The following is a 12,275-nucleotide window of genomic DNA, read 5'->3' as shown; positions in this document are numbered from 1 at the left end:
TATTTCATGAACAATTGTCTCACTTGTGCGACTACTGCTTGACAGCTGAACACTGAAATGGCCCTGCCACGTCTCACTGTGTTGCTATTCCCGTCTTGTAGCATACAGCGTCAGGCTTGTATGAATAACATGAATAGAGATTAACACATGTAATATAAAACAGGTAGATGAGATATGGGTGACAGTCAGTGAACCACAAACAGTATAAATCAAGGCTGTGTGGATGTGTGACAAGCCTAAGTGACTCAGTAATAAGACTTGAAATAGGTATTTCAAGGGACATTGAAAAAGGGTGATTGTGAACCAGGAAGTCATCGTTGTGACACCTGTATGGTTTAAAAAGCATAAAGTCACAACACAGAGAGGTTATGAACATCTGTTTGTCTTTATTTATATGTACTATAACACAATGTCAAGTCAAATGTCATATAATTATACCTTTTTACAACAACTCTGTCCATAATGCTTCACCTATAAATCATAAATCATCACACCAGTAGTTACGGCAACTCACCGGTGAATCCTAAATTATGGGATAAAGCCTCTATGCAGTATCAATCTGTGTATAATTAGGAACCATCTGGGAACATTCTCATAGTGGAGGATGTCAACACCTTGAATATTATTGATGTACTTTGGACAGGTCTTATATCGTTGGAATCAATCTCACTTTGGACAGTATTGGTTGCTAACAAGCTCAACATGAAAACACTTCCAAAGCATCGACAGAAACAATTCTTCATAAATATACAAACTGAAGAGCAGACAGACAGCATCAACAACACAAACATTACTGATCATTCTGAAACAGGAGGAACAGTGTGATTTTCCATCAGGGCTGTTTGATCAGATCAACCAGAGGGATTCTGTTGAGGAACAGTGTGATTATCCATCAGGGCTGTTTGATCAGATCAACCAGAGTGTCTCTGTTGAGGACACGTATCTTGTAAGAGATTCCTTTTCCCTACAAACAGGTGAACGGAGGCCTTTAGACACACCTTGCCAACCTGCCTCGTAGTCGTTACACAGGTCACTTAGGGCCTAGGATGTCCTCCTGTCTCCGGCCCCTTCGTTGATCTAGTTCCTCCCGCAGGGGCAATGAGCATCCCAACCTGATGTACAATATACACACTGTAAAGCCCTGTGAGTAGCACTCACTCCCCCTGCCACCCTCGTGACCCCTAACCCCCGCTACCTAACCACTCCTGTAGATCTGAGAGGATCGGATAGGTGGAAGCAACATGGCAACATGTTCAGGGGTCAGGGGTCAATTTGCATTCTACATGCTGGTTGGTAGTTTTTGTGAGCGGTTCTTAGCCGCCACCCCTGTCCTCTGGAACTCCAGCTTCTCCTTGATGTACTCCTGCTTGCACTCCTCGAAGAATGCTGAGTCTCTGTAGCTGAGAGACAGAGACAGACAGTGGTGTTCAGAAGACAGTTATCAATAGAGCACTGAGTCAGAACTAGTATGAAGAACAGTTATCATTAGAGCACTGAGTCAGTATGAAGAACAGTTATCATTAGAACACTGAGTCAGAACTAGTATGAAGAACAGTTATCATTAGAACACTGAGTCAGAACTAGTATGAAGAACAGTTATCATTAGAACACTGAGTCAGAACAGTTATCATCACAACACTGAGTCAGAACTAGTATGAAGAACAGTTATCATTAGAACACTGAGTCAGAACTAGTATGAAGAACAGTTATCATTAGAGCACTGAGTCAGTATGAAGAACAGTTATCATTAGAGCACTGAGTCAGAACTAGTATGAAGAACAGTTATCATTAGAACACTGAGTCAGAACTAGTATGAAGAACAGTTATCATTAGAGCACTGAGTCAGAACTAGTATGAAGAACAGTTATCATTAGAGCACTGAGTCAGAACTAGTATGAAGAACAGTTATCATTAGAGCACTGAGTCAGAACTAGTATGAAGAACAGTTATCATTAGAACACTGAGTCAGAACTAGTATGAAGAACAGTTATCATTAGAACACTGAGTCAGAACTAGTATGAAGAACAGTTATCATTAGAGCACTGAGTCAGAACTAGTATGAAGAACAGTTATCATTAGAGCACTGAGTCAGAACTAGTATGAAGAACAGTTATCATTAGAGCACTGACTCAGAACTAGTATGAAGAACAGTTATCATTAGAACACTGAGTCAGAACTAGTATGAAGAACAGTTATCATTAGAACACTGAGTCAGAACTAGTATGAAGAACAGTTATCATTAGAACACTGAGTCAGAACTAGTATGAAGAACAGTTATCATTAGAACACTGAGTCAGAACTAGTATGAAGAACAGTTATCATTAGAACACTGAGTCAGAACTAGTATGAAGAACAGTTATCATTAGAGCACTGAGTCAGAACTAGTATGAAGAACAGTTATCATTAGAGCACTGAGTCAGAACTAGTATGAAGAACAGTTATCATTAGAACACTGAGTCAGAACTAGTATGAAGAACAGTTATCATTAGAACACTGAGTCAGAACTAGTATGAAGAACAGTTATCATTAGAGCACTGAGTCAGAACTAGTATGAAGAACAGTTATCATTAGAGCACTGAGTCAGAACTAGTATGAAGAACAGTTATCATTAGAGCACTGAGTCAGAACTAGTATGAAGAACAGTTATCATTAGAACACTGAGTCAGAACTAGTATGAAGAACAGTTATCATTAGAACACTGAGTCAGAACTAGTATGAAGAACAGTTATCATTAGACACTGAGTCAGAACTAGTATGAAGAACAGTTATCATTAGAGCACTGAGTCAGAACTAGTATGAAGAACAGTTATCATTAGAACACTGAGTCAGAACTAGTATGAAGAACAGTTATCATTAGAACACTGAGTCAGAACTAGTATGAAGAACAGTTATCATTAGAACACTGAGTCAGAACTAGTATGAAGAACAGTTATCATTAGAGCACTGAGTCAGAACTAGTATGAAGAACAGTTATCATTAGAGCACTGAGTCAGAACTAGTATGAAGAACAGTTATCATTAGAACACTGAGTCAGAACTAGTATGAAGAACAGTTATCATTAGAACACTGAGTCAGAACTAGTATGAAGAACAGTTATCATTAGAACACTGAGTCAGTATGAATAACAGTTATCATTAGAAGCACTGAGTCAGTATGAAGAACAGTTATCATTAGAGCACTGAGTCAGAACTAGTATGAAGAACAGTTATCATTAGAACACTGAGTCAGAACTAGTATGAAGAACAGTTATCATTAGAACACTGAGTCAGAACTAGTATGAAGAACAGTTATCATTAGAACACTGAGTCAGAACTAGTATGAAGAACAGTTATCATTAGAACACTGAGTCAGAACTAGTATGAAGAACAGTTATCATTAGAGCACTGAGTCAGAACTAGTATGAAGAACAGTTATCATTAGAAGCACTGAGTCAGAACTAGTATGAAGAACAGTTATCATTAGAACACTGAGTCAGAACTAGTATGAAGAACAGTTATCATTAGAGCACTGAGTCAGAACTAGTATGAAGAACAGTTATCATTAGAACACTGAGTCAGAACTAGTATGAAGAACAGTTATCATTAGAACACTGAGTCAGAACTAGTATGAAGAACAGTTATCATTAGAGCACTGAGTCAGAACTAGTATGAAGAACAGTTATCATTAGAACACTGAGTCAGTATGAAGAACAGTTATCATTAGAACACTGAGTCAGAACTAGTATGAAGAACAGTTATCATTAGAACACTGAGTCAGTATGAAGAACAGTTATCATTAGAACACTGAGTCAGAACTAGTATGAAGAACAGTTATCATTAGAACACTGAGTCAGTATGAATAACAGTTATCATTAGAACACTGAGTCAGTATGAAGAACAGTTATCATTAGAGCACTGAGTCAGAACTAGTATGAAGAACAGTTATCATTAGAACACTGAGTCAGAACTAGTATGAAGAACAGTTATCATTAGAACACTGAGTCAGAACTAGTATGAAGAACAGTTATCATTAGAACACTGAGTCAGAACTAGTATGAAGAACAGTTATCATTAGAACACTGAGTCAGAACTAGTATGAAGAACAGTTATCATTAGAGCACTGAGTCAGAACTAGTATGAAGAACAGTTATCATTAGAACACTGAGTCAGAACTAGTATGAAGAACAGTTATCATTAGAACACTGAGTCAGAACTAGTATGAAGAACAGTTATCATTAGAGCACTGAGTCAGAACTAGTATGAAGAACAGTTATCATTAGAGCACTGAGTCAGAACTAGTATGAAGAACAGTTATCATTAGAGCACTGAGTCAGAACTAGTATGAAGAACAGTTATCATTAGAGCACTGAGTCAGAACTAGTATGAAGAACAGTTATCATTAGAGCACTGAGTCAGAACTAGTATGAAGAACAGTTATCATTAGAACACTGAGTCAGAACTAGTATGAAGAACAGTTATCATTAGAACACTGAGTCAGAACTAGTATGAAGAACAGTTATCATTAGAACACTGAGTCAGAACTAGTATGAAGAACAGTTATCATTAGAACACTGAGTCAGAACTAGTATGAAGAACAGTTATCATTAGAACACTGAGTCAGAACTAGTATGAAGAACAGTTATCATTAGAGCACTGAGTCAGAACTAGTATGAAGAACAGTTATCATTAGAGCACTGAGTCAGAACTAGTATGAAGAACAGTTATCATTAGAAGCACTGAGTCAGAACTAGTATGAAGAACAGTTATCATTAGAACACTGAGTCAGAACTAGTATGAAGAACAGTTATCATTAGAGCACTGAGTCAGAACTAGTATGAAGAACAGTTATCATTAGAGCACTGAGTCAGAACTAGTATGAAGAACAGTTATCATTAGAGCACTGAGTCAGAACTAGTATGAAGAACAGTTATCATTAGAACACTGAGTCAGAACTAGTATGAAGAACAGTTATCATTAGAGCACTGAGTCAGAACTAGTATGAAGAACAGTTATCATTAGAGCACTGAGTCAGAACTAGTATGAAGAACAGTTATCATTAGAACACTGAGTCAGAACTAGTATGAAGAACAGTTATCATTAGAACACTGAGTCAGAACTAGTATGAAGAACAGTTATCATTAGAACACTGAGTCAGTATGAAGAACAGTTATCATTAGAACACTGAGTCAGTATGAAGAACAGTTATCATTAGAACACTGAGTCAGTATGAAGAACAGTTATCATTAGAGCACTGAGTCAGAACTAGTATGAAGAACAGTTATCATTAGAACACTGAGTCAGAACTAGTATGAAGAACAGTTATCATTAGAACACTGAGTCAGAACTAGTATGAAGAACAGTTATCATTAGAACACTGAGTCAGAACTAGTATGAAGAACAGTTATCATTAGAACACTGAGTCAGAACTAGTATGAAGAACAGTTATCATTAGAGCACTGAGTCAGAACTAGTATGAAGAACAGTTATCATTAGAGCACTGAGTCAGAACTAGTATGAAGAACAGTTATCATTAGAACACTGAGTCAGAACTAGTATGAAGAACAGTTATCATTAGAGCACTGAGTCAGAACTAGTATGAAGAACAGTTATCATTAGAACACTGAGTCAGAACTAGTATGAAGAACAGTTATCATTAGAACACTGAGTCAGAACTAGTATGAAGAACAGTTATCATTAGAGCACTGAGTCAGAACTAGTATGAAGAACAGTTATCATTAGAACACTGAGTCAGTATGAAGAACAGTTATCATTAGAACACTGAGTCAGAACTAGTATGAAGAACAGTTATCATTAGAACACTGAGTCAGTATGAAGAACAGTTATCATTAGAACACTGAGTCAGAACTAGTATGAAGAACAGTTATCATTAGAACACTGAGTCAGTATGAATAACAGTTATCATTAGAACACTGAGTCAGTATGAAGAACAGTTATCATTAGAGCACTGAGTCAGAACTAGTATGAAGAACAGTTATCATTAGAACACTGAGTCAGAACTAGTATGAAGAACAGTTATCATTAGAACACTGAGTCAGAACTAGTATGAAGAACAGTTATCATTAGAACACTGAGTCAGAACTAGTATGAAGAACAGTTATCATTAGAACACTGAGTCAGAACTAGTATGAAGAACAGTTATCATTAGAGCACTGAGTCAGAACTAGTATGAAGAACAGTTATCATTAGAACACTGAGTCAGAACTAGTATGAAGAACAGTTATCATTAGAGCACTGAGTCAGAACTAGTATGAAGAACAGTTATCATTAGAGCACTGAGTCAGAACTAGTATGAAGAACAGTTATCATTAGAACACTGAGTCAGAACTAGTATGAAGAACAGTTATCATTAGAACACTGAGTCAGAACTAGTATGAAGAACAGTTATCATTAGAGCACTGAGTCAGAACTAGTATGAAGAACAGTTATCATTAGAACACTGAGTCAGTATGAAGAACAGTTATCATTAGAACACTGAGTCAGAACTAGTATGAAGAACAGTTATCATTAGAACACTGAGTCAGTATGAAGAACAGTTATCATTAGAACACTGAGTCAGAACTAGTATGAAGAACAGTTATCATTAGAGCACTGAGTCAGAACTAGTATGAAGAACAGTTATCATTAGAGCACTGAGTCAGAACTAGTATGAAGAACAGTTATCATTAGAACACTGAGTCAGAACTAGTATGAAGAACAGTTATCATTAGAGCACTGAGTCAGAACTAGTATGAAGAACAGTTATCATTAGAGCACTGAGTCAGAACTAGTATGAAGAACAGTTATCATTAGAACACTGAGTCAGAACTAGTATGAAGAACAGTTATCATTAGAACACTGAGTCAGAACTAGTATGAAGAACAGTTATCATTAGAACACTGAGTCAGTATGAAGAACAGTTATCATTAGAACACTGAGTCAGAACTAGTATGAAGAACAGTTATCATTAGAACACTGAGTCAGTATGAAGAACAGTTATCATTAGAACACTGAGTCAGAACTAGTATGAAGAACAGTTATCATTAGAACACTGAGTCAGAACTAGTATGAAGAACAGTTATCATTAGAACACTGAGTCAGAACTAGTATGAAGAACAGTTATCATTAGAGCACTGAGTCAGAACTAGTATGAAGAACAGTTATCATTAGAGCACTGAGTCAGAACTAGTATGAAGAACAGTTATCATTAGAGCACTGAGTCAGAACTAGTATGAAGAACAGTTATCATTAGAGCACTGAGTCAGAACTAGTATGAAGAACAGTTATCATTAGAGCACTGAGTCAGAACTAGTATGAAGAACAGTTATTATTAGAGCACTGAGTCAGAACTAGTATGAAGAACAGTTATCATTAGAGCACTGAGTCAGAACTAGTATGAAGAACAGTTATCATTAGAGCACTGAGTCAGAACTAGTATGAAGAACAGTTATCATTAGAACACTGAGTCAGTATGAAGAACAGTTATCATTAGAACACTGAGTCAGAACTAGTATGAAGAACAGTTATCATTAGAACACTGAGTCAGAACTAGTATGAAGAACAGTTATCATTAGAACACTGAGTCAGAACTAGTATGAAGAACAGTTATCATTAGAGCACTGAGTCAGAACTAGTATGAAGAACAGTTATCATTAGAGCACTGAGTCAGAACTAGTATGAAGAACAGTTATCATTAGAGCACTGAGTCAGAACTAGTATGAAGAACAGTTATCATTAGAGCACTGAGTCAGAACTAGTATGAAGAACAGTTATCATTAGAGCACTGAGTCAGAACTAGTATGAAGAACAGTTATCATTAGAGCACTGAGTCAGAACTAGTATGAAGAACAGTTATCATTAGAACACTGAGTCAGAACTAGTATGAAGAACAGTTATCATTAGAACACTGAGTCAGAACTAGTATGAAGAACAGTTATCATTAGAGCACTGAGTCAGAACTAGTATGAAGAACAGTTATCATTAGAGCACTGAGTCAGAACTAGTATGAAGAACAGTTATCATTAGAACACTGAGTCAGAACTAGTATGAAGAACAGTTATCATTAGAACACTGAGTCAGAACTAGTATGAAGAACAGTTATCATTAGAGCACTGAGTCAGAACTAGTATGAAGAACAGTTATCATTAGAACACTGAGTCAGTATGAAGAACAGTTATCATTAGAACACTGAGTCAGAACTAGTATGAAGAACAGTTATCATTAGAACACTGAGTCAGAACTAGTATGAAGAACAGTTATCATTAGAACACTGAGTCAGAACTAGTATGAAGAACAGTTATCATTAGAGCACTGAGTCAGAACTAGTATGAAGAACAGTTATCATTAGAGCACTGAGTCAGAACTAGTATGAAGAACAGTTATCATTAGAACACTGAGTCAGAACTAGTATGAAGAACAGTTATCATTAGAACACTGAGTCAGAACTAGTATGAAGAACAGTTATCATTAGAGCACTGAGTCAGAACTAGTATGAAGAACAGTTATCATTAGAACACTGAGTCAGTATGAAGAACAGTTATCATTAGAACACTGAGTCAGAACTAGTATGAAGAACAGTTATCATTAGAACACTGAGTCAGTATGAAGAAGTTATCATTAGAACACTGAGTCAGAACTAGTATGAAGAACAGTTATCATTAGAACACTGAGTCAGAACTAGTATGAAGAACAGTTATCATTAGAGCACTGAGTCAGAACTAGTATGAAGAACAGTTATCATTAGAGCACTGAGTCAGAACTAGTATGAAGAACAGTTATCATTAGAGCACTGAGTCAGAACTAGTATGAAGAACAGTTATCATTAGAGCACTGAGTCAGAACTAGTATGAAGAACAGTTATTATTAGAGCACTGAGTCAGAACTAGTATGAAGAACAGTTATCATTAGAGCACTGAGTCAGAACTAGTATGAAGAACAGTTATCATTAGAGCACTGAGTCAGAACTAGTATGAAGAACAGTTATCATTAGAACACTGAGTCAGTATGAAGAACAGTTATCATTAGAACACTGAGTCAGAACTAGTATGAAGAACAGTTATCATTAGAACACTGAGTCAGTATGAAGAACAGTTATCATTAGAACACTGAGTCAGAACTAGTATGAAGAACAGTTATCATTAGAACACTGAGTCAGAACTAGTATGAAGAACAGTTATCATTAGAGCACTGAGTCAGAACTAGTATGAAGAACAGTTATCATTAGAACACTGAGTCAGAACTAGTATGAATAACAGTTATCATTAGAGCACTGAGTCAGAACTAGTATGAAGAACAGTTATCATTAGAGCACTGAGTCAGAACTAGTATGAAGAACAGTTATCATTAGAGCACTGAGTCAGAACTAGTATGAAGAACAGTTATCATTAGAGCACTGAGTCAGAACTAGTATGAAGAACAGTTATCATTAGAGCACTGAGTCAGAACTAGTATGAAGAACAGTTATCATTAGAGCACTGAGTCAGAACTAGTATGAAGAACAGTTATCATTAGAGCACTGAGTCAGAACTAGTATGAAGAACAGTTATCATTAGAGCACTGAGTCAGAACTAGTATGAAGAACAGTTATCATTAGAACACTGAGTCAGAACTAGTATGAAGAACAGTTATCATTAGAACACAGTCAGTATGAAGAACAGTTATCATTAGAACACTGAGTCAGAACTAGTATGAAGAACAGTTATCATTAGAGCACTGAGTCAGAACTAGTATGAAGAACAGTTATCATTAGAGCACTGAGTCAGAACTAGTATGAAGAACAGTTATCATTAGAACACTGAGTCAGAACTAGTATGAAGAACAGTTATCATTAGAACACTGAGTCAGAACTAGTATGAAGAACAGTTATCATTAGAGCACTGAGTCAGAACTAGTATGAAGAACAGTTATCATTAGAACACTGAGTCAGTATGAAGAACAGTTATCATTAGAACACTGAGTCAGAACTAGTATGAAGAACAGTTATCATTAGAACACTGAGTCAGTATGAAGAACAGTTATCATTAGAACACTGAGTCAGAACTAGTATGAAGAACAGTTATCATTAGAGCACTGAGTCAGAACTAGTATGAAGAACAGTTATCATTAGAACACTGAGTCAGAACTAGTATGAAGAACAGTTATCATTAGAACACTGAGTCAGAACTAGTATGAAGAACAGTTATCATTAGAGCACTGAGTCAGAACTAGTATGAAGAACAGTTATCATTAGAACACTAAGTCAGTATGAAGAACAGTTATCATTAGAACACTGAGTCAGAACTAGTATGAAGAACAGTTATCATCAGAACACTGAGTCAGAACTAGTATGAAGAACAGTTATCATTAGAACACTGAGTCAGAACTAGTATGAAGAACAGTTATCATCAGAACACTGAGTCAGAACTAGTATGAAGAACAGTTATCATCAGAACACTGAGTCAGAACTAGTATGAAGAACAGTTATCATTAGAACACTGAGTCAGAACTAGTATGAAGATCAGTTATCATTAGAACACTGAGTCAGAACTAGTATGAAGAACAGTTATCATTAGAGCACTGAGTCAGTATGAAGAACAGTTATCATTAGAGCACTGAGTCAGAACTAGTATGAAGAACAGTTATCATTAGAACACTGAGTCAGAACTAGTATGAAGAACAGTTATCATTAGAACACTGAGTCAGAACTAGTATGAAGAACAGTTATCATTAGAGCACTGAGTCAGAACTAGTATGAAGAACAGTTATCATTAGAACACTGAGTCAGTATGAAGAACAGTTATCATCAGAACACTGAGTCAGAACTAGTATGAAGAACAGTTATCATCAGAACACTGAGTCAGAACTAGTATGAAGAACAGTTATCATTAGAGCACTGAGTCAGAACTAGTATGAAGAACAGTTATCATTAGAGCACTGAGTCAGAACTAGTATGAAGAACAGTTATCATTAGAACACTGAGTCAGTATGAAGAACAGTTATCATTAGAACACTGAGTCAGAACTAGTATGAAGAACAGTTATCATTAGAACACTGAGTCAGAACTAGTATGAAGAACAGTTATCATTAGAACACTGAGTCAGAACTAGTATGAAGAACAGTTATCATTAGAACACTGAGTCAGAACTAGTATGAAGAACAGTTATCATTAGAGCACTGAGTCAGAACTAGTATGAAGAACAGTTATCATTAGAGCACTGAGTCAGAACTAGTATGAAGAACAGTTATCATTAGAGCACTGAGTCAGAACTAGTATGAAGAACAGTTATCATTAGAGCACTGAGTCAGAACTAGTATGAAGAACAGTTATCATTAGAGCACTGAGTCAGAACTAGTATGAAGAACAGTTATCATTAGAGCACTGAGTCAGAACTAGTATGAAGAACAGTTATCATTAGAACACTGAGTCAGAACTAGTATGAAGAACAGTTATCATTAGAACACTGAGTCAGAACTAGTATGAAGAACAGTTATCATTAGAGCACTGAGTCAGAACTAGTATGAAGAACAGTTATCATTAGAGCACTGAGTCAGAACTAGTATGAAGAACAGTTATCATTAGAACACTGAGTCAGAACTAGTATGAAGAACAGTTATCATTAGAACACTGAGTCAGAACTAGTATGAAGAACAGTTATCATTAGAGCACTGAGTCAGAACTAGTATGAAGAACAGTTATCATTAGAACACTGAGTCAGTATGAAGAACAGTTATCATTAGAACACTGAGTCAGAACTAGTATGAAGAACAGTTATCATTAGAACACTGAGTCAGAACTAGTATGAAGAACAGTTATCATTAGAACACTGAGTCAGAACTAGTATGAAGAACAGTTATCATTAGAGCACTGAGTCAGAACTAGTATGAAGAACAGTTATCATTAGAGCACTGAGTCAGAACTAGTATGAAGAACAGTTATCATTAGAACACTGAGTCAGAACTAGTATGAAGAACAGTTATCATTAGAACACTGAGTCAGAACTAGTATGAAGAACAGTTATCATTAGAGCACTGAGTCAGAACTAGTATGAAGAACAGTTATCATTAGAACACTGAGTCAGTATGAAGAACAGTTATCATTAGAACACTGAGTCAGAACTAGTATGAAGAACAGTTATCATTAGAACACTGAGTCAGTATGAAGAACAGTTATCATTAGAACACTGAGTCAGAACTAGTATGAAGAACAGTTATCATTAGAACACTGAGTCAGAACTAGTATGAAGAACAGTTATCATTAGAGCACTGAGTCAGAACTAGTATGAAGAACAGTTATCATTAGAGCACTGAGTCAGAACTAGTATG

General features: G+C 36.1%; 1 protein-coding gene across 1 annotated transcript in view; it reads right to left on the bottom strand.

The window, feature by feature from the left end:
- Nucleotides 1-362: 362 nt before the first annotated feature.
- The window catches only part of cmc1 (C-x(9)-C motif containing 1), a 31,789-nt gene continuing 19,876 nt past the window's right edge, over nucleotides 363-12,275 (bottom strand). Inside the window, exon 4 of the mRNA XM_038986926.1 lies at nucleotides 363-1,400. Coding sequence (XP_038842854.1) covers nucleotides 1,280-1,400 — 121 coding nt within the window. The 3' untranslated portion in view covers nucleotides 363-1,279. The remainder of the gene's footprint in view (nucleotides 1,401-12,275) is intronic.

This window comes from Salvelinus namaycush, unplaced genomic scaffold, assembly GCF_016432855.1.
Source record: "Salvelinus namaycush isolate Seneca unplaced genomic scaffold, SaNama_1.0 Scaffold600, whole genome shotgun sequence".
NCBI lineage: Eukaryota > Metazoa > Chordata > Actinopteri > Salmoniformes > Salmonidae > Salvelinus > Salvelinus namaycush.
Note: the sequence above shows the minus strand (reverse complement) of the source record. Positions and strands in the feature narration are given on the sequence as shown.